This window comes from Simochromis diagramma, unplaced genomic scaffold, assembly GCF_900408965.1.
Source record: "Simochromis diagramma unplaced genomic scaffold, fSimDia1.1 OVJJ01000216.1, whole genome shotgun sequence".
NCBI lineage: Eukaryota > Metazoa > Chordata > Actinopteri > Cichliformes > Cichlidae > Simochromis > Simochromis diagramma.
Genome location: NW_024386883.1, coordinates 7,883,231 through 7,909,071, shown reverse-complemented (window position 1 = coordinate 7,909,071; position 25,841 = coordinate 7,883,231). Strand labels below are relative to the sequence as shown.

The window sequence follows — 25,841 nt, the reverse complement described above, 5'->3', positions numbered from 1 at the left end:
CCCCTCACTACCTTCCTCACCCACACTCCCTCTGTCTCTTTCTCTCTGGAATACTGATCAAATCAGCAGATTTTGATAGCCATCAGCTTAATGCTCACAAAAACACTCCCTCTCTCTCACACACACACATACAGCTCACTATCATACTTTTCCCCAGCTCCACTCCTCGACTGAATGTTTATTTGTCTTCTGACTCCACTCACCGTGTGTGCCGAGCGACCGTGGCTCTTTTCCAACAACAACAGCGACAGTGTTTCTGTGTGTGTGTGTGTGTGTGTGTGTGTGTACACACACACTGGCAAACATGGATGGGTGTTTGTGTGTCTGTGTTAAGAGCTGAGGGGTTTGTTTACAGTGTTGAGAGCCACACTTACACTCACTAACATGTGTACAGAGTCTCAGTTCAGTTCAAACTGACTCAGCTCTCTTGGCGTTCCTCATTCCATCCTTCGAATGGATTTTAGCCAACCAAATGCTTCATTTGCACTCAACCTGATTATTGATTTCGAAGCAAGAAAACACAGTTTGAAAAAGGTCCGTCGGTGGAAAGTCATTACATGTTTGCCAAGTGGGGTTTGTCTGTATCTCTCCATCCTGTCTACTTTTTTTTCAAAACCCTTAACAGATATTTTGAAAAGCATCCATAAATATGTTATAACTGGTTCGAGTGTGTCTCGAATATGACTCAAAAACAATGATTTATCTTCCTCCTGGTATAAACAGAGATGCTGGGAGGTCAGGATTTAGTTCATTTCTATTTTCTTTTTATTTACCCTAAACTTGTGGTCCATTTCAAACTAAGTCAAGTAACATACTGTCATCATTGTGGAGCAATTCTGTCATCGTCATTTATTGAGGTTTACCACAATTAGTTCATGTCACAGCTCCCTTAAGGTCCTGCCACAGCATTTGAACCGAGTTGAGGTCTGCACTTTGACTAGGGCCATTTCAGCACCGTTGTTCTGTCCATCGTCTTCTACTGGAACACATCCCAGCTGTCAGTGGGCGATAGGTGGGTTACACCTTGGACAGGTCGCCAGTCTACCGCAAGCTAAACACAAAGAGACAGGCAATAAATCACACTCACATTCACAGCTACGGACGGTTTAGAACAGGGGTGGGCAACTCCAGGCCTCGAGGGCCAGTGTCCCTGCAGGTTTTAGATGTGTCCTTGAACCAACACAGCTGATTTAAATGGCTAAATTAGCTCCTCGACATGTCCTGAAGTGCTCCAGAGGCCTGGTAACGAACTAATCTGTCACGATCTGGTTACAGGGACTCAAACGCAGAGCGGTTAGGTGTCTCCAAGGTGTAGTTTATTTACAGTGCCAGTGCAATATATGTACAGTGAAGGGATCCAAAACTCCGGGGAATCACAGGGTAGCTCTCTCACACTCGCTCACGTCTTCTTTGCTCACACTCACACACGTTCACACGGCAGGGAGGTCGCAGGTCCGGGGGGGAAGATCTGAGGTAGAAGAGAAGGAAAGTCACCAACTAATCACAAATCACGAATTATGAAGCACAAGTCCACAGGAGCTGTGAGAACACTAACGTCAGTAGTACAATCATCCAGCGACGAGAGGATCTGTGTTCCAGCCTCAAATAGTGCTCCCGGTGATGACAGGTGATTGTTGTCAGGTGTGTGTGTGTGGGCCAAGGGCGGGAGCCCACAGTGAGCTCCGCCCAGGCAGAGAGGGAGAGAACAGAAACAGCAAATGTAGCCTTGTGGGGCCGACTGGGCAGGCACGGAGACCATGACATAATCATGTGATTCAGGTGTGTTGACCCAAGGTGAGATCTAAAACCTGCAGGACACCGGCCCTCGAGGCCTGGAATTGCCCACCCCTGGTTTAGGATCACCCGTTTATGTAACATGCATGTCTTTGGACTGTGGGAAAACCCCGAGTATGCAAACTCCACACGGAAAGGCCACATCATGTGCATTCAAATCCAAGCCTTTCTTGCTGTGAAGTGACGGTGCTAACTAATGCACCATTTTGCCACCCCCATCATTGTTCTGTTGCATGACCCAACTGGGCCAAAACTTAGCTGTTGGACGAATGTCCCCACATCTTACTCTAGAACATTTGGTATACAAAGGAGTTCGTGGTCGACTCAATGATTGTAAGGTGTCCAGGTCCTGTGGCTGCAAGAAAAGCCCAAGTCATCACCCCTGCACTACTGTGTTTGACAGTTGGTATTTCTGCATTATGGCCAAACATCTCCATTATGGTCTTGTTGGTCTAAGGGACATTGTTCCAGAAGTCTTGTGGTTTGTTCAGATGCAACTTTGTAAACCTAAGCCATGTTGCCATGTTCTTTTTAGACAGAGGCTTTTAGAAAGAGGCAAACAAGCCACACTTTTTATTTCTTTTTTCTGTGTGTTTTTCTGCTCGTGTTGTTGTGAACTTCAACATTTAACATGCTAACTGAGGGCTGTAGAGTCTTGGGTGCACTTTCACAATTTCCCAAGCATTGCATGGTCTGACCTTGGGGTGACTTTGCTGAGACCACTCCTGGCAAGATTGTGGCATTGTGTCAACACACACCTGAACGCTCCGGACCAGGAAACCTGCCAAAACCTCTGCTTTTATAGAGGTGCTCACACTTGCTGATGACGACTCTATGACTCATTTTAAATCTTAGCTAATAATGAAAAAAGGAATCAGTGGTTTTGCTCCAAATGCCACCTTCAAATTCAGACTAATGCAAAAATGCATTAAATTCAAATATAAAACCAGGTCAGCTAGAGATCAATTTCACATCATTAACAAGTGATCAATCTCCAACCCAACAACTAAAATAAAGTTTAGAGCAAAGCTTCAGTATGCAGGTTTATATAAATCTGCGACTGAATTACTAGATTTAAAGGAAACATCTTTTTTTTTTTTATCAGTGGAGATAGGTTTTCTCTATTCATGAAAAATAACTGCACAACATTAAGAACTAAAGATGCTGTGTTGTCCCGATGTTTAATACGTCATTCTTCTTGATTCTTTTGGTGATTTGACTCTTGGTACTCTGTTCCTTGCTTTTCTAGCTGATTACACCACATGCCATCCGGGTGCAGACGCCTCCCAGACACATCCCTGGGGTTGTAGAGGTCACTCTGTCTTACAAGTCTAAACAGTTCTGCAAAGGCACACCAGGGAGGTTCATATACACAGGTAGGTTCAAAGAACACAGTTACACACACATACAATTTACTGTATTGTCTTAATTAAAATATGTTTTTCTTCTTCTAATATGAAAACTGTCTAATTTGTCATTGTAGGTTAGTGAAAAGGTGTGTTTGCATATATAAGCTTTTGTATGTGCATTTGTGTGTTTGTACATGTTGGAGAGAGAGTGAGAGAGACTGTGTCTGAATGTGCGTGTGTGTGTGTGTGTGTGTGTGTGAATAACATCTATGAGTTGTAGTTCACTCTCAGGCCAGACAGTGTTGAACTAATGACTGTAGATTAGTCAACATTAACGACCCACACTCGTTAGAATGTTGCCATAATCAGAGGCTCGTTAAAACCAGCTACAATTAAACAGTCTGCTCTTTATAGCCCTCCATACTGAAACTATTAGTGAAATCATCCAGAACACCCAGTTTACTAACGCACATTAAACGCACACACACAAACACACACGTTTCTGACCGGATTGTTGACTTTGAGTGAGCATTTTCCTGCTAAACGGAGTACTGCAGGAAAAGGAGAGAAAGCATGCGTGTGTGCGTTATTTTGCACATACATGTGGAAATGGATGGAGGTGATGTGATGTCTGGTATTGATCCGCTCAACATGGCTCCATCACACCATAACGATGACGTCATTCACAGATTCACAGACAAGGGGGGGGGGAAATTGTAGCTGCCATAGAAATTCTTGGAGTCTTGAGACATTTAATGACGCCAACATTACAAGAGGATTTAAACATGATCAATGAAGATGGAAAAAAAACTTACAATGAATAAATGTGAGTTTTACTCTTGGGGACAAGTACATAAAATCTCTAATATTTCCTGCTCAAAAGGTGAGAAGAAAGTGATGAAGTCTGCATTTTAGCTTTCCGTGCTTTATTTGATTAAATTAAGCTCAATGTGTATTCCATGATAATGCCCAACAAAAAGTCATAGAGGAAGAACAGTATTAGGGAAGTAACTGAAAAAGGAAGGACAAATGCAAGCACTTCACTGCTTTAGACCAGTCGGGATTGTACAATTTAAGAAAAATGGGCTTCTGTGTTGGACGTTTTCCAGAAATCGCAGCTATCACCACAAAAAAACGTAGCAATTATAAGCTTAAATGGCAGACCCACAATCAGGATTTTGTTAGATGATGGCTGTACAAAATTTTGAGGAGTAAAATGTCAGGCGATGTGAGTTTCTTTTAAAGGTAGTTCCTTTGTAAAAGATCTCCAGCTTACTTCAGTGTTCTTCAGACGCAACATCTTTGTGACCCTGAGGCTAGCCGGCTGGTAATTGGTCCGTCTGGCATCTAACTGCTGCTCCTATTGGGCGGAGATGACCCACTCGTGACCTTGCGATTGGCTAATGGCTTCAACATGTGACCCAGGAAACGCGATCCGTTAGTGCGGTTGCCTGATCCCGCCTCGAGGTTGACTCCTTGCTAGAAGTCACTGGTGAAAGGTCAGGGTGGTGAAAGCTGATTGGCTGTGGTGGTTTTTCAACGCTTAAGCTGTGGTTGCCTCTGGGTGTAAGGGCTGCGCAATTAAACATACTCACGAGCACACATGTGCAAAAAAACGCGCGCGCGCACACACCACACGTAAAAACGCACGCAAAGCCACACTTACATGGGGTCATGTCTTACACAACTTACCACACACACTTTCAAACAGGGGCAGGAGTTTAAAGTAATTGTAAATCAGAGTGATATGAGGGAAAGATGGTGACTAGTCTGGTAAACAGATGGTCTACCACATATGTATACACACACACACACACACACACACATACAAACACACACACACATACAAACACACATACACACACTCTACATGCACACATGGTGCCGTATGGCTGCCTCATCTGCCCGATGGGAAAAATTAACATTCTCGACATCACACACCATAAACTATAAACACACAAAGGTACAAAGTGACAATCAATAAATGCTGGCATTATGAACGCATGTGTGGACACACACTCGTATAAAGAGCTGATTTATTATCAACAGCTGAAAAAGAAAAACTCAGAAAGCTCAGAAACTTTTAGAGAAATTTGAAAAATGGTGACAATTTTACACTTTTTTTCTTCACTTTTCCAAACAACCTCGCTTGGAGACGGGAGAAGTGAGAAATAGAGAGATTAAAAACAGAAAGCTGGAGATGCATAAAAAGGAGGGGGGGTGCATAGGAAGAAAGGTGGATTTTTAAAACCAGATTGTAAAGTATCGATCCGCTCATAAGTGGATCACATATACTGATACACACATGCAGATACACTCATCGTACATAGACACATATACAAACACACGGAAAGTCACAGAGAGAAGACGAGCTCGGGAGAAAGAGATCTCATCTCATAAGGAGAAGAATGAAGCAATAATTCAGTGGTATTGAACTGCTGGCTGGCCAGCGAATCAATATCACCACACCTCCTCTTCTCCTCCTCCTTTTCTTCTTCTTTTTCTCCTTTTACATCAGTCCCCTCTGTCCTTTCACCCACCCAATTTCACTCGCTTCCCTCCCCTCCTGCTCTTTTACCCCATTGTTTTTCCTCTTTCTGCACATTCTTTTGTTTCAACACCACCCAAAGATAACTAGAAAAACATCGCCATTTTACAATAAATGCACATGAGAAATCCTAGACATACAGCTTGCTGCACTCTTTCCCACCACCCCCACGTCTTCTCTTCTGTCTCCCTCCTCTGTTCACATTTTATTGTGAAACAGGAGTGGATGGCCTGTCCTCATGAAACTTCAATGAGTATTGATCTGATGGCAGCTCTGGACTCTGGAGGAAGAACTAGGCTGGAGGATGGAGGGGCGGTGGAAGAATGGATGGACGGATAAAAGTGGCAGAAGGTGTAGTTAAGAAAAAAGGAAGGAGATGAAGCGGAAGAGAGTAGGAGGAGGGGAGAGGAGGGAGTCATGCAGTGATGATTTCACAGGCAGAAGGGTGGCAGGATTTGTCGAGATGAAACAGGTTCAAGCTTCAGTGTCACCAAATCGTCCACCGTCTTGAAGCTGTTTATCTTTTTTTAGACTCACCATTGACACAACTCATATCATTGGATTAACACGGTGCTATGAAATGTATTTGCCCCCTTCCTGACTCCTTTTTGCATATTTATCACATTTTCAGATATTGTTGACAAATTTGAACATTAAACAAATAATAAACCAAGTAGAAAGGGAAAAGCGCCGAAAGGAGATCTCCTCTCAAAAACCAACACATCATGCAACAATGTAAAGAAACAACTGAGAAACAAAGTCAGTGGCATGTATTAGTCTGGAAAGGGTTACAAGCGAGTTCTAAGTCTTTGGGACTCCAGTCAGAGCCATTATCCACAAATGGAGAAAACTTGGAACGATGAAACTCCAAGAGCGCGTCAACAACTTATCCAGGAGGTCACAAAAGAACCTAAAAAAACATCTGAAGACCTGCAGGTCTCACTTGCCTAAGTTAAGGTCAGAGTTCATGCTTCAACAATAAGAAAGAGACTGAACAATAATGGCATCAATTGGAGAGTTCTGAGGAGAAAACAGCTTGTCTCATTTTGTCAAAGACATCTGAGACATCTGGATGATGACTTTGGGGAGAATATTCTGTGGACTGACGAGACAAAGGTTAAACTTTTTGGAAGGTTTAACTCCTGTTAGATCTGCATAAAACTAACACATCATTTCATGAAAAGAACATCATAGCAACCACCAAACATGGTGGTGGTAGTGCTATGGTCTAGGGCTGCTTTGCTGCTTCAGGGTGTAGAAGACTTGCCATAAAAGATGGAACCATGAATTCTGCTCTACCAGAAAACCCTGAAGGTCGAATGTCTGGCCATCAGTTCTTGCCCTTAAACTGAAACACACTTACATTACACAGCAGGACAATAATCTGATACCCACCAGCAAGTCCGCCTCTGAACACCTCAAAAAACAAAATAAAGGTTCTGGAGTGGCCTAGTCAAAGCCTGGACTTAAATCCAGTGCTGTGGTCTGACCTTAAACAGGTCATTCCTACTCGGATATCTTTGAGTGTGGATGAATTAAAACAATTCTGTTAAGAAGAGCGGGCCAAAACCCCTCCACAGCAACTTGAAACACTCATTGCCAGTTTTTGCAAACACTTGATTGCAGTTCTTGCTGCTAAGGTTGGCACAACCAATTAATAGCCTTAAGGGGCAGTTATGTTTTCACACAGGGACAGGTAAGCTTGGATAACTTTTTTCCCTTAATAAGTGAAATCATCATTTAAAAACTTCATTTTGCATTTACCCAGTTACCCAGTAAGTGTGAAATATATGCAAAAAACTAAGAAGCCATGAAGGAGGCAAATACTTTTTCACACCACTGTACTCTATGTCCTTATGTCAAAACTGGCATCTGGAGACCCCCCAACTGATTGTAGTTGTCAGCATTTCTATGGTAAGTGAACCTAATCTGATACTACTAATGCCTTTTATAGCTGATGTGTAACCACTGGAGTGAGTTCTGTTGGGTGATGTTGTTGCTTCTGTGCATTAAGAAACTGCTAAATCTTTTGGGAAACCTGAACTTTTTGCTTCAAAATTCACACACACTGTACATGTAACTACAGAGATACATGAATCCATAAATACGCAAACATTCCCGCTTTAAAAAAACATTTAGTTCTATTAATAAAGAGTCAGTTGGAGATACTTGAGGCCTAAGGTACTGAAACCGCTCAAAGTCATGCTTTTGTATATTTGTACATGAATGTGTGTGTGTGCGTGTGTGTGTGTGTGATATTACAGTTGGCATCGTCTCTAGAGATGTACAGGGAGCGTGGATCTGACACTGGCAGTTAATTTTGGCAGTTGATATCCCGCTGACTGTTAGGCAGCTGTTTTTCTAATTTTTGTTTTTCTCAACTATGACTAAGTTTAGTTTTCGGCTTTGTCTGTTTTTATTGCTTGAACACAAGCTCTCTTCACTCCTTTCGCCACCTCTCACCTGATTCTATTCTTTTCTGCTTTCATTTCTTCTCGCTCCTCTGCTCCTCCTTGACCTACTTCCTTCCAGACCACTCCATCATGTTCACATAATTATCATATGTGGATCTTAAAAATCATAATTTGTCCAAAAACTTTCCTTGAAGCAGGGAGAAGTACTGTCCATGACAGTTTAACATCTGGTGTTTTTATAGCTCTGCAATTTATGAAGTTATCTTGCTAACAAATTGCGGTTCAGGACATAACAGAAACCAGAAACTTGGGTGTGATGTGATAATAAAACAGACATATATCTAAAACACACACACACACAGAGAAACTAGAAAACAACACAAGATATTCAGCTGCAACTAATTTAATAGTGCTGGATGTGGAAAGTACCCGATATCACTGCAGCTGCACACTTGGACATCACACACGTGCAGACACACCCTCTGCAGCCCACACCTACTGTGCATCCATTCATGTGTCCATTTGTCTTTGTCTTTTTTTCTACACTTATTCTTTAACTCAACTTAAGCATTCATGGGTCGAAAAATGGGGTGAAGACACATGTTCAGCACATATAAATAAACACAGAAAATCCTTTAAAGCTGTCATCCTGACTGACAGAGCTTTCATGTCTCTACTTGAGTGACATATTGATTGTGTAAAGACTGCAGAGGGCTGTAATTGGGACATTAAAGTGAACACTAAACGCTCTTTAAAACCCTTTAGATTATACACCTGCAGTGTTATTATCATACAAGTGCTTTTGACACCATTAGCGACTGCACCAGGTTTATCCATCTCTGCACATATTTGCATTAACCGCCTGCACTCTATCAGGTCTGCTACCATTAATAATGACAGTGTAATATCAGTTAGACTGGGCCGCCTCCCCAGAGTTAATGCTTATGTTTTAAGGTATGTATGTATTTATTGTAGATTATATTTATGTAGCTCTGCAGTGCTTTGCAGAGGTAAAACCTTAATAAATAAAGCTAAAACTATGCAAGGCAACTGTAGATGTCTCAAATAGCGGTGCAGAAATATACTCACTGCCATCAGGGACATATGTTCAATTGCTCATTAAAGTAAATATCTGATCAGCCAAACACATGGAAGCACCTTATTGCCTTAAGGATTGTAGATGTGGTCAAGACGACCTGCTGAAGTTTAGCTGTTCATGGCAGCTGTGGTAATGTAAAGGCTTAGGGGACATTATTACAACTGAACATTGTCACAGCCTCATGTCCATCCCTTTATGACCACAGTGTACCCATCTTCAGATGGCTTTTTCTTTGCACAATAGCATGCCATGTTGCAAAGTTCAAAACATCTCAAACTAGTTTCTTGAATATAATAATAAGTTGACTGTACTCAAATGGTATTCACGGTCAACAGATTTCAATCCAGTAAAACACCTTTGGGATGTGATGGAGCAGGGAGATTGAAATCATGGATGAAACTGCAGCAACTGTTTGATGCTGTCATGTCAATATGGACCAAAATCTCTCAGAAATGTTTCCAGCACCTTGTTAAATCTGTGCCGTGAAGACTTAAAGCAGTTCAGAAGACACAAGGGAGTCATACCTGATATTAGTGTGTCTGATAAAGTGACCGGTGATCTTAAACTTGAATTTGATGTTGCTACTCAGTGACGTTATAGTCCCATGTGATGCCCAGAGTGTAGAATAAAGGCATAAAAGAAACAGGTCTGTTTGGCCTGTTTTTGTTCTCTTACATGCATCTGAAGAAACACAATTCAGCTTTAATTCAGCACGTTTTCTTAACAGCTAGGCTTTCTTCAAGTTTTATAAATTTAAAATCTGAAGTCAAGCATTCAACATTTAACAGCGTTCTGCTTCGGGAGAATATCCACAGTAGTTGCTGAGAGATGTATTTTTCTCAGTTACAGTTTCCCAGCCCGATTTTGAACTGCCGACCTCTCAGTCACAAGCCCTCATCTCTAACTTCCAGGCTTCTGTTGGCTCATGCTGAGCAGGTTCATTATTTTCCAACCCAGTTTTGCCAGAAAAAAACCCAAAAAAACCGCTTCTTGATACCAGCGTGTTCCTTGGGAACAAAATGTCACAAAAATGAGATGTCATCCTCTCTCCTCTCTGGTGAGATCTCCCCCTGCTGATTGCCATAGATGTTGTGATCCTGTCTGTTTATGCACGCTCAGGCTGAGCACCGGCAACAAGAGCATTAAAGGTGCTACTCTAACTTGTTGTTTTTGAGAAAAGTATAGCATCTTTTGACTTATCGTTTATCCGCTGAACTACTAGGAGGTTGAGGCGATGAATGGGAAGGCCTTTGAATTTTTGGTTTATCGTAAATCACCATTAATTTATACAAATATGAGTTTATTGTCTGACTTTGCCCCCAAGAAACACACAGACATATTCTGCTAAATGTAAATCTTGTAGGAAAGTCATCTTCCTGATGACTTAAAGCAAGAGGTGAGAGTGAGCTCTGTTTTTACCTCTCAAGGTTCATGACCAGTCCCTAGTTGTACATTTTACAATATATGACACCAGTGGGATTTTGCTGCAAATCAGCAAAATTGCTTCAGACCGTAAAAGTGGTTAAAAGCACATGGAAAAAAGCAAAGCTGACATTTCTAGAAACAACAGATGGTGGAACAAGAAGTGAAAGGCTGATGGAAAATCTTATCATACATGTGTAGCCTATAAAAAAATGTGGTAAAGAAGCTACAATATTGTTGTTGTTGTGACAGGAAGCCTTTGGGATTGTGGTAAAGTGCTTTTTAAAGGATGCAATCTGTATTTTTATATTAAGATATGAGTTACATGACTTGCATGTCTATCACATAATTTAGAGTAAAATAGATAAATACTACCTGTCTCTGAGACTCCCTTCAGGAACATATACAGAAGCAAGTAGCTACAGAGACCCACAATATCTATCTGAGGGCTAAAATGAATTAGGTCTGCCTTTACCAGATGAGTATTTTATTTTTAGCAAACCAAGTCTAAGGCCTAAAGACTAGTTGGGGCACCCCTTTTAGCCTCCAGTAGCTAGGGATAAAAATCTGTTTTCCCTGACTTGTTGGTGAGGGTTGATGGAGGTCGTTGGCTGTCGCTTGGTTGAATCAGTTCCAAAGAGACTCCTGCACCAAAAAAACCCTGAAATCTGAAAAAAAGCATCCTCCTCCTCCGTACAGTAGTGGTAAGATCCAGTCGTGAAATTTGAAGGTAATAAAGAGCCATAAAGTGCTTTCCCCTCCTGTTAGCAGCTAAGTGATGAACATATTAGAGTGAGCCTGTAATATCCAGCAGGAGTTGGTGGAGGTCTAGCCTGAAAGATGGATTTAGATGGACACAAATATAATGTGTAAAGTGGCACTTTGTGCTGACAAGTTTGCAGCATGAATTTAACAGGTAGTGATTTAGAGTTGTGTCCACAGCTTGTTTGTGTAGCCACTGATTGGCTGAATAAACACTCAATGCAGGTGCAAAGTTGAAAGATTTAAACTCCCAGTTATTGAGTTATGGGTTTATGTCAGAAAACTTTCCAGCTACACCCACAAGTGCAGCATGATGTCAACACTGGAGATGGAGTGTTTCCAGTTGTTCTCAGGAAATTTCCATATTACTTATTCCCTCTGTTTCTGTTTCTCTTTGTCCTCTCCAGCGTTAAACGAACCCACCATCGACTACGGCTTCCAGAGGCTACAGAAGGTCATTCCTCGGCACCCTGGTGACCCTGAGAGGCTGCCAAAGGTACCGAAACAGTTCACATTCACAACTTGCCCATTTGTACCACAGCTTGTTGGACTTAGAATAAAACAAGAACTTATCTTTTGTTTAGGGATATTTCAAAAAGGACAGAAACTGTAGCTTTACAAAGATGTGAATGAAAGAACTTTGTGCTTATATTTTATTTGCTTTGTATATGCTTGTTTTTTATATTTCTGACGAGAATATGTGTTTTTAAATCTCCTGTGGGCTGTTCTTTTACCTCTTTGTGAACCCTTTGTGTGTCAGTTTCTTAGCTCCACATTTACAGGGTGAGTGCTTGAATCTCTTCCAGATCAGAGAGTCATATCTGATTATTTGTTTATCAGCTGGAGATCAAGCAGCGTGTTTAAAGGTTCAGCAGATGTAAACAATTAGCACCAAACGATGAGCTCCGCTTTGATACCAAACTCTGTCATCTTGCTCTGTACATGCAGGATGACTTCTCTCAAAGTGTGTGTGTGTGTGTGTGTGTGTGTGAGCTCACAAGTCGACCTGTTTCAAGTCTGAAATTGTGTATCTGTGAAGGCAGAGGTCATGCCCTTGTAAACAGCTGCTGTTGATTGGTTCGCCATTCCTGCTGGAACTAGTCCATGATTGGCTGTCTTTGCTGTGACATCATCAAAGAGTGGGCGCTGGTCACGATGTGATGGATGTGGTGATACAGCTGTGTCATCACGGTCATGGTGACACCCTGGATCAACCACATGTGTTATCAATCAGATGTAATGTCCACCATCACCGTGGGAACGTGTTCAATACGTTACACAATAAACATAACTGGTGGATTTGTTGCTTTCACTTATGGTAAACAGTAATGAGCTCACTGTTGCTTAAAAGCTGGTATAAACCTACAGTACGGTCAAGTTTAGAAATGAGATGATGAGGATCAAAACATCAACCTTCTGTATAGTAGGTGACCTGCTCTACTACCTACAGCCTGCTCTACAGCCACCCTGGATGGGGTCCTGGATGTCATAGTGAACATGTAGCTGAGTGTAATTATCATTTTTTCTTATTCTTAAGGTTTACAGTGCTCTGCTGAGATGAGCCAGAGACACAGATAATATCTGCGCCATAAATTAAGGTGTAAAATAGTAAAAAAAAAAAAAAAAAAGGTCACATGTACAGTACAAAATGTGACCTTTAAGGCGGGAAAACTTTTAAAACCTTATTTGTGGCAAAGTCAGTAACTTTTCTCAGATATCAGCAGTAGTTCCATACATGCATTTTGATATAACTGATCATTAAGATTAAAGTTGTAGCTTTCTCCTTTTTCAATGAGATAAAAGTTTGTCCTTGTTACTGATAACTCCCCAGGGGCTTTTTAAGATGACTGCCAAGTGGAAAGACTTTCTCCTAAAAGTTCTGCTTTAGTTTGGTGATAACACCCCCAGGAGCTGCTCGAACATGGAAACCCATGTCATGAAGCTCCTAGACCACGTTATTTGTGCTGATTTTAATGCTGAAGGGGGTTTGTAGCTTATCAGCTTTTGAATCAGCAGAGCGTTAGCAGTTTTTATGCACTGGAGCTCAGCACTCAGCAGCCCCACTCTGTAACTTTACCCGGTCTGTCACTTTGTGTCTGAGTTTCTGTGGAAACTTCCCAAACTGACTTGTTGCATTGGTGGCATCCTACTACAGTACCACTCTGAAACTCAGTGAGCTCTTTAGAACGTGCTTGATTTTATACAGCAGTGACAATGGACCGAAAAACATCTAAAATTAAATGTAAGTCAGATGTAGGATCTAAGAGGTGCAGCCCAGTACTTTTGTCCAAGTAATCTACGGTAGCAACAATCTGTTCTTAACATTGCCGCCTAACTCTATCTTCGCTTTATCCCATAACCATGCTATTTCCCTACTCAAACCTATACTATATTCACCGTGCACAAATATTCATAGTCTTGTCTGAGGATGGATCGCAGCTGTAGGGGTATGACCATCAACATTTTGTCTTAACCATTTAATCATGGGTGATATAGTAGTATGATTGTTATTTGGACAAGTTTTTCAAGTCACTGCTTTAAAGAACACATTTAAATCCATTTACAACCCAAACAATGGGATATTATGCAGCTCACTGTTGTGAGTTGTGAGTTGTGAGTCACTCTCCTGGTCCATGACGCCAATGGTTCAATACTTCTCAAGAATAGGAACAGTTAATTTCAGTATATTTTTGCACTGGTTAAACAGGCACCTCTTTAATGGTCTGCGTATGCAGGCAGTTTTAAGATAGTTCAGTGTAACTCATTACCTATGGTCCATTTGTTGTTTGTTGTGTTGCACTGGGCAGATTGAAAATGTGTTTTGCATTTTTAAGGCTTAACATAAATACAGCATACATTGTGCAAAAAGTTATCGCAGTCAGGGATGGAGATGAGGAATGAAGCCAGCCCATCAGAGAAGATTTAACTCTTTTAAAAGCTTTTCTGAGCAGGCCTGTCCTGTTTCAGCTTACTATAAATGCAATAAGTGCTGCAGAAAAATCTGTGCAGGAAATGAGGTTCACAACCTGAAGCGTGCAATACCATAAGTGATGTTAGTAGGAGCTTCTGGTAAAGGCTGAGTCAGAGAAGTGACTGACTCACTTTTTCAAGCATAATCGAACTTTCTGCTTAATTTGTGAGCAAGAGACACGCCCTGCTAACATGTAATACATAATGCTTCCAGCTTGTTTTGTTGTGTTTCACATGAAATCGAAAAGGGGGGGAATAATAAACTTAGACCACACTGAAAAATCTGCTGTGTTTGAGTTGAAGCTTTCTGCAAAATATGCTGGTAATGTGACAAAATTGCCACTTAACTAACTGGCAACACTGGATGCTAATTAAGTTTTTTTCTTCTGTTTATTCTTCTTGCACATAGCAGGTGTGCATTCCTTAATCCAAAAAACTCTTCATGAGAAAAGTGATGAAAAGTGAAATATTTAAAGGGGGAGTTGAACAATCTTGCCTTATCTCACCCTTAGTTGACATATTTTCTTTTTTTGGTTTAAGTTTGTCAGTTAAAAAAAAAACAAATGAGCACGCCGAGCAAATAAATGTATCCATAAATACCTTTAGAACCAAATATTATCACATCCTACCCCAAAGCACCATAAAGTATTTTTTTCTTGGCCTGTTTTTTTTTGGTCGTGTCCTTGTTTTATTTTATTTTATTTTTTTACTCCCATCAAAACTGGTCAGGCTCATTATTGAAGCCATGGAAAATATTTTTATATAAAGCTACAATCAGAGCAACCAAAGTAATGCCGTGCATTGATCAGGTGTCACACTGAAGCAACAGATGATAAAGAATTAATCAAAGCCAAACATGAAGCATCTCCCAGAGATTTTCAGTCGTGGTGAGATCAAGATGAAGTTCTTCGGGAGCATGAGAAGTGAGGTTTAAGATAATAAGCGTCTGTTCACCAAGGGACATGTCACAGTTTCTTCAGGCACAGGGTAAAGGGTGAAAAACATGGCAAATGAGTTCAGATCACTTTTGAAATTAGACAATGATTGACAAAAGTCTGAGAAAAACAAGTGTACAATCCCATCTCCCCCTCACCTCTGTTCATGCATTTCTCTGAGGCTTACAGCACTGTGGAGCCAATTTACAAAAAAAAGAAAGAGATCATTCTGATGACAGAAAGCTTTTAAAGCCAGACTTTATTTGAATACAGTCTGTACTTTCTTTGTTATTAACTGTGTTATACCGTCAGTGCTCCCACTTTAGATCAAGGTTCATCGCACATGCTTGTATCTGCTTCTGTGTGTGAGTGTGTCTTTGTGTGTGTGATGCATGTGTGTGGCCGTCGCTGGGTAATTCATCATTTTGTAGCCGTGTGGTCGATCAAACTGAGACTTCATTATTGCTGCTCACCAAAGAGAGAGGGAGAGAGAGAGAGAGGGAGGGACTGCATGGGGATTTGTCTTATCTGTTAGTGCGATGCTGGATACATAAGAGAACAATATGAAAATGGTTATAATGATGGCGAGTATGTGCATGTGAGCGGGTGAGCGAGATAAGTTTGGGCGATGGAATATAGTGGGGGTGTTTCGGTTGGCGCCAGAGCCACACACATGCAGACACACACACGTGTACACACACCACAGTCTTGGCTGCTCATCCTGAGAATCGATCAGCCCATTTATCGAAGTTATAGGAGTTTGTTTCCAGGCCTAAAAAGAAGACAGACGGACAGACAAACAGACGGGGCAGTGGAGTGTGTGAGAGGATTACCAGTGGACAGCCGATTCGATAATTGTTCAGTGAACATTCAGGGGATTTTGTTGGCTACACACACACAAACACACACACACACACAAACACACAGCAATATTCAGCTGCCAGTTTGTGTCACTGTGATCTCTTCAACATCCAGCCATATGTACGTGCACGTACACTTTCTGTACACAGCGACGCACATATGGACGGTTACGCCTGAAGACACATACAGTAGGCTGTGTTTTCAACATCACGAGTGTCATTTTATTTTGAAAAGTCAGCGACTTTTCTATAGTGGTTTCCATCGTTTTTAACATTAACCTGGTTTTAATTCATAAAACCTGAAGAATAGTTATGAGAATTCCCCATCAGATCACCATTTTAAGGTTATATTTGTTCAGATAATAATCTTGCTTCTATCTGGGGTAAAGATACATTTTGTAAAATCAAGGGCCAAATTTTGCATGTGCACATCACCCACCCACTGCTCGTCATCTGTGTGAGTGATTGCTCAGTCCTCACTCGATGTTTTACCTCAGTAAAAACTTTTCTATTAAGTTTCATTAAGTTCATTTTGAAAATTATCCTCCCTGCTAGAGTAAAAAAGATGATAAGTCTGGGTTTGCTTAGGGTGGACCCGAGAATGCAGTGTCTCTGCCTCTTCCTCCCTCATGGTGTGACGCGACGCTCAACTCGAGGCTTCAAAAGTAAAGTCCACAAATTCACTTCAATTCAGTCTTACTTAGATAGAGCCGAATCACAACAACAGTCACCTCAATGATGGTGGTATATGTTATAAGGTAAAGACATGAACAGGTGATGCTTCAGTGTGGGGAAGTGAATTGGTGCAGTTCACACATTTCTTTTCTTTGTAAACGGTTATTTGGGAAGCATATTTTCCTTTTGTTGGATCATTCGACACAGACACGTCTCTCTCTTTTCCTTAGGTTCAGGTTTTGGGTGTTCATGGTTTTAAAGGTTGACCAGTATGTGTCACCCCTGTAAGAGTGGTGACTTCCTCTGGTGACTCACTCAGCTGACATTGCTCTGCAACTCCTTTTGATGATGTCGTACATAACTGAGGTCATGTCATCAGCATCACCATTATGAGTAATTTGAAACTACTCTAAATCTGTGTGTGTGTCACACATATCTTTGTTGACACCACCTCACCACCCATGAGAAGAAATAAAATCTGAAGCCTCAAGTCCTAACACTATCTGGCCGCGTTTTTAGCAAGAGAAGAAACGCTCCCTAAAGGACGTGTGTATGAGTGAACACGTCAGTACCTCTGTATCTGTGTGTGATCGGACCTGATATCTCCCGTGAGCCCACATGTAAAGTATGACATCATCTCACTGCGAGGTGTGACCCTGCATGTACGGCATCCCTAATGGCGCATTAGAAGCGGATCGGGCAGCTAATGTGCCAGCATTAGGGAGGAATAAGTCATGTGTGTGCCGTGTCTGTGCCGGCCTGGCACACGCACGTTACACACACATCTGACCCCGCAGAGACTCGGCTCAGCATTTCCTGGTCCTAATGCATACAACATGTGTGTGTCTGCGTGTGTGTGTAATGTATGGTTATCGCATTAGTGCTGGTCATAACTCAGACAGTAAAAGCACCTAGACACCTCCTGTTATTCTTTCTCTTTGCCAGCAGATCTGCCTTCCCTTTAGCTCACCTCCCGCCTCTCTCTCTTTCTCTCTGTGAGTCTGGCAGACGACCTGTTTGTCTGCATTTTTACCTGAAACAGACAGGAATAGATTATGCTAAAGGTTACAAAAGTCTGGAGAAGCAGTTATATAAACTCAATCAAGGACTTGCATCCTTTATTCGATCCAATGTTGAGTTGGAAAAGTGACAAAAACACACACACACAAAAAAATGAAATGACAAATGAGTGCTTGTCAGGTATATATTCCATAAATACCTGACAACAGATGAAATGTGGCATGATCAAGAAAGAATCAAGCAGAGATAAAAAGCTGTAAAATTGGACTTTATTGCAGCAATTAAAGTAAACAAAGGATTCATGGTTAACAAGTAAACATTTCAGAGATGGTTTCCATCACTTGTCATAATTCATCATTATCCGCAGTAAGCCGAGACAGCAGTTGATGGGCAGAAACACAAAGGAGGTGGTTGATCCAAAAACACCCCAGTGAGTTTTGATTTGGTGATTTGCATGTCAAAAGCATCCATGCAAACATCTAAACTTGGACAGGATTATGCAAATAAGTAATAAAGTCCACTCTCTGTACCTAAACTTTTACATGTAAATCACCCAATCAGCTGTATGCCACTAACTCAGATGAGCAGTTTATAAACGGAAACCTGAAATATTTAGACACGTGCAACTTTTTAAGCAAATTTGAACTTTTTACCTAGTTTCTGAAGCGGCTGCAGGCTGTCGAGGCCCTTAAGACGTCAAAACTGGATTGTTGGGCTTTTTGACAACCCGTTAAGTCTCATTCACGTCAGTTAAACGTAGCTGGAAGTGTTACTTATCTGTATTAGCCAGGAGGTAATCTGACGAACATACTTTCCTATTTACGGACAAGCACAACCTGAAAGATTAATTAGGTGATGTATGTGTGCGTCTAAATATGAACAAAGTATTCAGAGTGCATCGATTCCAGACACTTGAATCACGTAGCAGCCAAAGCCTGCAGACCTGATAATGATGATGTTACCAGAGGATCATCTTTCCTTCCCGTTTATCAGCTACTGGCCTTACTGGAACCACTCGAACAGTCAGGATCAGATTTCTGTGTGTGTGTGTGTGTGCGTGTGCGTGTGCGTGCGTGTGTGTGTGTGCGTGTGTGTGTGTCTCAGCTCACCAGTCTAATAATGAGAGGTTAACAGAGAGGCAGCCAGACCATAATAATGTGTAAGAGATTGAATTTAGCACCGTGGACAGGCACACTAAAACTGCTGACTGGCTCTGTGACCTCACACACGCACACACAGACACACACTGATGGAGAGGCAATATGTTCCACGAGGCACAAACTCGCAGGAGAGCACACATGCAGCCAACTGTAAGTACGTGTGTGAGCGTGTCACACGGTGCAGGTTAATACTGTGAAGCACAGAGTAATTTTCTCTCTGTCACCGGGCAGCCTCACGCTGTGGAAACGACAACACATTAACTGTTAAACAAGACACCTTAGACCCCGGGGTGGGCGCAGAGAGAAAGAGGAAGAAACCAAGAGGGCGGGCGGGTGAGGAAGCAAGGAGAAACAATAAAGAGGCTTGGCAAAAGAGCAAAACAGAGTGGAAGACGGAGGAGACGATTCCCAGCGTGTGTGCAAAATGGCAAAAAGGAAGTGGAGGAGAAACACTTGAAGCTGGACCAGGAAAGCAGAAGAAGGGGAGGGTGTGGGGAGGACTGACATGAACAAGTGGGGGAGGGGAAGGCATCAAATCCTCAAATAACTGATTGCACTTTCCATCACAAGATCCAGAAAATGTGAATGAAAACTAGCTTAATCTGGCTTTATTGGTCACCTGGCCTGTTAAACAAACAGAGCAGCACGAGACCGAAACTACTCACACTGTGGTCTATTTTGAACAGAGATGCACAGCAGAAGAGCCTGCAGCACTTTAGATTGACTTCAGAGTATATTTTAAATACCTGTCACCTTAAGATGTCATTAAGATGCACAGGCACATAAAAGCACTTGACTTGACAGCAGGTAATCTGCCTTTAAAAGGACTGAGGAGCAATTTGTTTATCGTGAGTAGATGGTAAAATGGATGTGAAGTAAGGGGAAAGGGAATGCACATGTGTATCATTTAGCAACTATTATAAGTGGAAATTATGGGTGTGCCTTCATGTGTGTGAAGCTCAATTTTACTTTATGGATTCAAGGTTTTTCATACTTCCTGTCTCTTAAGGAAATGTAAGTAGAAAGAAGGAGACAGTTACAGGTGATTAACTGTAATACGTGCTGCTGTCTTCAACTTTTCTCTCTCTTTGTGTCAGGAGGTCATTCTGAAGAGAGCAGCAGACCTGGTGGAAGCCCTCTATGGTTTGCCTCATAATAACCAGGTACACATACACACACCGCATGGAAAGAGGGAAATCAGTACTTTGCCATTGTGTTTATTCTAAAGCGCTTTCTTCTTCCTGCAGGAGATCATCCTCAAACGTGCAGCAGACATCGCAGAAGCTCTTTACAGCGTTCCTCGAGGTCACACCCAGCTTTCCAGTTCAACTCACAGTGGCATGATGGGAGTCAACTCTTTCACCGGGCAGCTGTCCGTCAACGTATCCGAACCCTCACAAGCCAATCAGGGTAAGAATTTGTCATCATGCTGTTTAGCAATTGCCATTAAATACTTAACATCGCTACAGCGCAGCCTAAAAACACCATATGAGCTCATTTTATTACATATTTGCAGGGACATGTTTAAAATAGGTTTACAGGGAACTTTGTAATTTTTGGTTTTAAATCAAAGGCAGGATATTTGTTTCTTTATCAGCCATCCCATAGTATTTAATCTCTATAAACATATATATTTATTATATATATTTATATACAGAATCTGAAGGCAAGACTCAAACTCTCTGGTCTCTGTTTGGAGCTACCTGACCTACTGACCAATCATGTTTAAACAGGCTTCAGCTACATCTTCTTCCTCTTTAGGCTGCTCCATATAGAGGTCACCACAGTGGATCATCCCAAGCATCCTCCTCTGTCACACCAAACCTCTGCATGTCACTACATCCACAAACCTCCTCTGAGGTCTTCCTCTTTTCTTCCTGCCTGGCAACTCTATATTCAACATCCTATGTCCATTATATCCACTTTCCCTCCTCTGCACATGTCCAAACCATGTCAATCTTCCTCTTGGCAAGGGAAAAAAAAATCACTGTGCAAAGCAAAAGAGGGGTTTCATTTTCTGAAATTCTACCTCAGGCCCATTGCCAATTTAGTTTTGTTTATTCACTATTTTAAATTTTAATTTATAAAAAAAGAACAATACATGGAACGGGAAGTCTGTTCTTTGGCTACACTGGAAGCCCTGGAAATCTTCAATGTCCACACACTCCATGCTTCCACTGTTCCACTTTCTGTGGAGTTCTGTTCTGCAACCAGGGAAATGCTAAATTGAAACTTCCCGTGTGTGGAGATGTGTATTATAAATTAGTTTAATTAGCATCACTTCAGTCCTTTTTCCGTATTTCCAGCAGGTTTTGTGCGCAGCAGCAGTAGTGTGTCACCCCACGGTTACGTGCCCAGCTCCACACCTCAGCAGACCAGTTACACCTCAGTCACCAGCACCATGAATGGCTACGCCAACAACACCGGCATGACCAACCTGGGAGGCTCGCCCACTTTCCTCAATGGCTCTGCAGCCAACTCGCCTTATGCTAGTGAGTGGATCTGTGCACCTTTACAATGTGTTTGCACCGCTGCCATTTAATTTCAGGTCCTCCACACTGCCCACATACACCATCAGTACCTTCAGACTCACAGATGAAAGCAGCACCATGCACTCACATACAAACGCATACTGAACCGCGCACGCGCAAAATGCCTGTGGACAGAAAGTGAAAGTCTCAGATGTGCTGTGTGGAGATTCCCCCATGGGGCTTTCTGTCACAGCGTCTTCAAAAACAATCACCAACTCACGGCTCATCGCTCCATTTTGTCCTCCGTCCATCTCTTCCCTCCTTCCCAGAGTGCCTTTTATCTGACAGCCACACCTCTTCTCCCTCTGTTGGTTAATTGCATCCCATTTCCATTTAGCAGAAAGGAAAGACCAAAAAAAAAAACAGAGAGGGAGGGAAGAGTGGAGCCACGTAGAGAGAAGTGAGATTATTTTGTTTGAGAAGAGTAAACTGGAAGACTGGAACCATCTGGTGACACTTCCCATGAAGTTCATTTTAAGCCACATGCAATACAGGGAGTGCAGAATTATTAGGCAAGTTGTATTTTTGAGGAATAATTGTATTATTGAACAACAACCATGTTCTCAATGAACCGAAAAAAACTCATTAATATCAAAGCTGAATGTTTTTGGAAGTATATTTTTAGTTTGTTTTTAGTTTTAGCTATTTTAGGGGGATATCTGTGTGTGCAGGTGACTAGGCAACTTAAAAAAAAACAAATATATACCCATTTCAATTATTTATTTTTACCAGTGAAACCAATATAACATCTCCACATTCACAAATATACATTTCTGACATTCAAAAACAAAACAAAAACAAATCAGCGACCAATATAGCCACCTTTCTTTGCAAGGACACTCAAAAGCCTGCCATCCATGGATTCTGTCAGTGTTTTGATCTGTTCACCATCAACATTGCGTGCAGCAGCAACCACAGCCTCCCAGACACTGTTCAGAGAGGTGTACTGTTTTCCCTCCTTGTAAATCTCACATTTGATGATGGACCACAGGTTCTCAATGGGGTTCAGATCAGGTGAACAAGGTGGCCATGTCATTAGTTTTTCTTCTTTTATACCCTTTCTTGCCAGCCATGCTGTGGAGTACTTGGACGCGTGTGATGGGGCATCGTCCTGCATGAAAATCATGTTTTTCTTGAAGGATGCAGACTTCTTCCTGTACCACTGCTTGAAGAAGGTGTCTTCCAGAAACTGGCAGTAGGACTGGGAGTTGAGCTTGACTCCATCCTCAACCCGAAAAGGCCCCACAAGCTCATCTTTGATGATACCAGCCCAAACCAGTACTCCACCTCCACCTTGCTGGCGTCTAAGTCGGACTGGAGCGCTCTGCCCTTTACCAATCCAGCCACGGGCCCATCCATCTGGCCCATCAAGACTCACTCTCATTTCATCAGTCTATAAAACCTTAGAAAAACCAGTCTTGAGATATTTCTTGGCCCAGTCTTGCACACCTTGTGCTTTTGGGCACTCCAGTGATGTTGCAGCTCTGAAATATGGCCAAACTGGTGGCAAGTGGCATCTTGGCAGCTGCACGCTTGACTTTTCTCAGTTCATGGGGAGTTATTTTGCGCCTTGGTTTTTCCACACGCTTCTTGCGACCCTGTTGACTATTTTGAATGAAACGCTTGATTGTTCGATGATCACGCTTCAGAAGGCTTTGCAATTTGAGACTGCTGCATCCCTCTGCAAGGATATCTCACGATTTTTGAGCTTTTCTGAGCCTGTCAAGTCCTTCTTTTGACCCATTTTGCCAAAGGAAAGGAAGTTGCCTAATAATTATGCCACCTGATATAGGGTGTTGATGTTTTTAGACCACACCCCTTCGCATTCAGAGGATGCACACTGCAAACAGCCCCACTCCCCCCATTGATGACACCGCCACAGACGCATCCGCTTCCTGGTACCACCAAGTACCAGGACCTGAAGTGGGAGCCCACAATCACCTCGGCATCAAGAAGACAGCAAGGGTACTTCCGAGCAGCTGAAGAAAGTCACCTGCCAACACGGACGATGATGCGTTCTACACCGCATATCGGTCCACCCCCTTCATCACCGTGTGGTACGCTGGAGCCACTATTAGGGACAAACAAGACTGCAGCGTGTTGTGCGCTCTGCTGAGAAGGTGATTGGCTGCAGACTCCCATCTTTGCAGGACCTGTACACCTCCAGGACATTGCGGCGTGCAGCTCGGATCTCAGCTGACCCTTCTCACCCTGGTCACAGTCTGTTTGACCTGCTCCCCTCAGGCAGGAGGCTCCGGTCCATTCGCACCAGAACCTCTCGCCATAAGAACAGTTTCTTCCCCTCTGCTGTTGGACACATGAACATAACCATCTGACTATCCCCGCCACTAACACATGACCCTACGCTGTGTTCACTGTATCATTCCATGTTTGGCACTGATCACCACCTGCACTCATGTATATATCTTTCAACGTAGCACTCTTAATTCTTACTCTCATGTATATATCTCATGTATATCTCATGCACATATCTTTCCACTTAGCACTTTTAATTCTTATCCCTACTTTTATTTTTTCCATGTCTATTTAAGTGTTATTTATGACACCATGTTTGCACTGAAGCACCGCAGCAATTTCCTAATGTTGTAAACCTGCTCAACATTTGGCAATAAACCCCATTCTGATTCTGATTCTGATTTAATCGTTTTTCTTTTAATTTCTGTCTGCTCTCTCCTGTCTCTCCAGTTGTTCCATCCAGTCCTACTATGGCCTCCTCCACCTCTCTTCCCTCCAACTGCTCCTCCTCTTCTGGTGTCTTCTCCTTCTCTCCAGCCAACATGGTGTCAGCAGCAGTTAAACAGAAGTCCGCCTTTGCTCCGGTAGTCAGGCCCTCGTCGTCCCCTCCACCCTCCTGCACCAGTGCCAACGGCAACGGGCTTCAAGGTAATTTAGCATGTTAGTCTATCATATGGTGCTTTGAGGTAGGATTTTCCCCAGCACATGAGTTTAGGATGATTTCGTTCCTGTTTTTTCAACTAGTCTGTCACATCATCCTCTAACTCCTCTCAGATCCTTACTGCATTGTGAGCACATGCACACACTGTTTTAGGGTTAAATATTTTAGATTAATGAGTTTCTTTGGTCCAAACTGGTCCCAACATCCCCTGTGGCGTTCCTGTTTATTAGTGAAATAACGGAAGAGCTATTGACTGGATTGTAATGAAAATGGGTACAATGCTATTCCAAATAGACTCAATTCAAAGTCAGAGTCTCGAGAGTCTGCATGCTTATGGTAATAAGGTGATTCTGGGCTAAAATGACTTTCACTCATTAGTATTAATTTTCTCTTTTCTGCGCTACAGGCCTGAAACACTACAGGCAACAATATCTGTGGTGTAATGAGGCTTATCCAACTTAAAAAATGCTAAACTAATTCTCCTCTCTTAACTTTGCCACTTTTGAATAATAAAAATACCCCTTCCAAATCTTTAAGTTGAATCTGGAAAGTTCTCGTGCCTTGCCACTTAGAATAGCCCTTATACACCGACATAAGTTTATGACTGGAAAAGGAAGGAAAATGTAAACGCGGAACTTTAATTCAGTGTTATAAAAGTGCAGTTAATGGGTCAGTGGCAGCATTTTATGAAGCTGCAAGTGCAACAAGAAAAGAATCCAATGCTGTATTTCTTTCAGTCCTAGCTCATGTCACATTGCGCTATATAGCAGCTCAGAATGAGACCAAGGCAACATTTCTCTTCTGTTTCATAGCAGACTAAACATTATCCAACACTTACAAATACAGCTGCTATTAAGAAATGTTGCAGTCTCTATAAAGGTTAAAACGCCATAAACAACCACAAAGATGACAGCCACCTTCCCCTAAATCAGACAAACGCTAAATAACTGTGTTGGATGTTAACATTTGCAGCCCTCAGAATATTTTTGGTTCCCCAAGGCCTCAGCCATACAGGCCTAGAGACTAGTTGGCAAACTGATGCCAGCTTGCCATTGCTATGGAAAGGTATGTGCTACCTAACCAGCTGGTTTAACGTTGCTGGAGGTTGCTGCCTGTTCCTAGTTGAAATCAGTCACATAGACTGATTTCATGAACTAGACGTGTCCTTGATTCAACACAGCTGACTTAAATGGCTAAATTACCTCCTCAACATGTCTTGAAGTTCTCCAGAGGCCTTGTAATGAACTAATCATTTGATTCAGGTGTGTTAACCCAGGGTGGGATCTAAAACCTGCAGGACACCGGCACTCGAGGCCTGGAGTTGCCTACCCCTGCTGTAGACGGTCTTGTCTACAAACACCATCCAGCTACTTTCCAAACTGTAG

General features: G+C 42.2%; 1 protein-coding gene and 1 long non-coding RNA gene across 10 annotated transcripts in view; one reads left to right on the top strand and one right to left on the bottom strand.

Moving 5' to 3' along the window:
* Positions 1 to 25,841, top strand: part of LOC120733716 (transcription factor COE1-A-like) — a 90,100-nt gene that overhangs the window by 60,042 nt on the left and 4,217 nt on the right. For 7 of the 9 annotated variants that reach the window (XR_005695895.1, XR_005695894.1, XM_040032075.1 and 4 more), the window contains exons 10-15: positions 3,044 to 3,170; positions 11,796 to 11,884; positions 20,106 to 20,171; positions 20,256 to 20,418; positions 21,315 to 21,500; positions 24,246 to 24,443. Coding sequence is in view for 7 of the 9 variants with exons in the window: in XM_040032075.1 (XP_039888009.1) it covers positions 3,044 to 3,170; positions 11,796 to 11,884; positions 20,106 to 20,171; positions 20,256 to 20,418; positions 21,315 to 21,500; positions 24,246 to 24,443 (829 nt within the window). In the remaining 2 variants the exon portion in view is untranslated. The remainder of the gene's footprint in view (positions 1 to 3,043; positions 3,171 to 11,795; positions 11,885 to 20,105; positions 20,172 to 20,255; positions 20,419 to 21,314; positions 21,501 to 24,245; positions 24,444 to 25,841) is intronic. The other 2 variants (XM_040032072.1, XM_040032076.1) reach the window with 1 other exon arrangement.
* On the bottom strand, positions 1,120 to 25,841 carry LOC120733717. The gene is made up of 3 exons (XR_005695896.1): positions 25,668 to 25,841; positions 23,579 to 23,581; positions 1,120 to 1,210 (listed from the first exon to the last, which is right to left on the bottom strand). It is a non-coding gene; the product is annotated as an uncharacterized LOC120733717 (long non-coding RNA).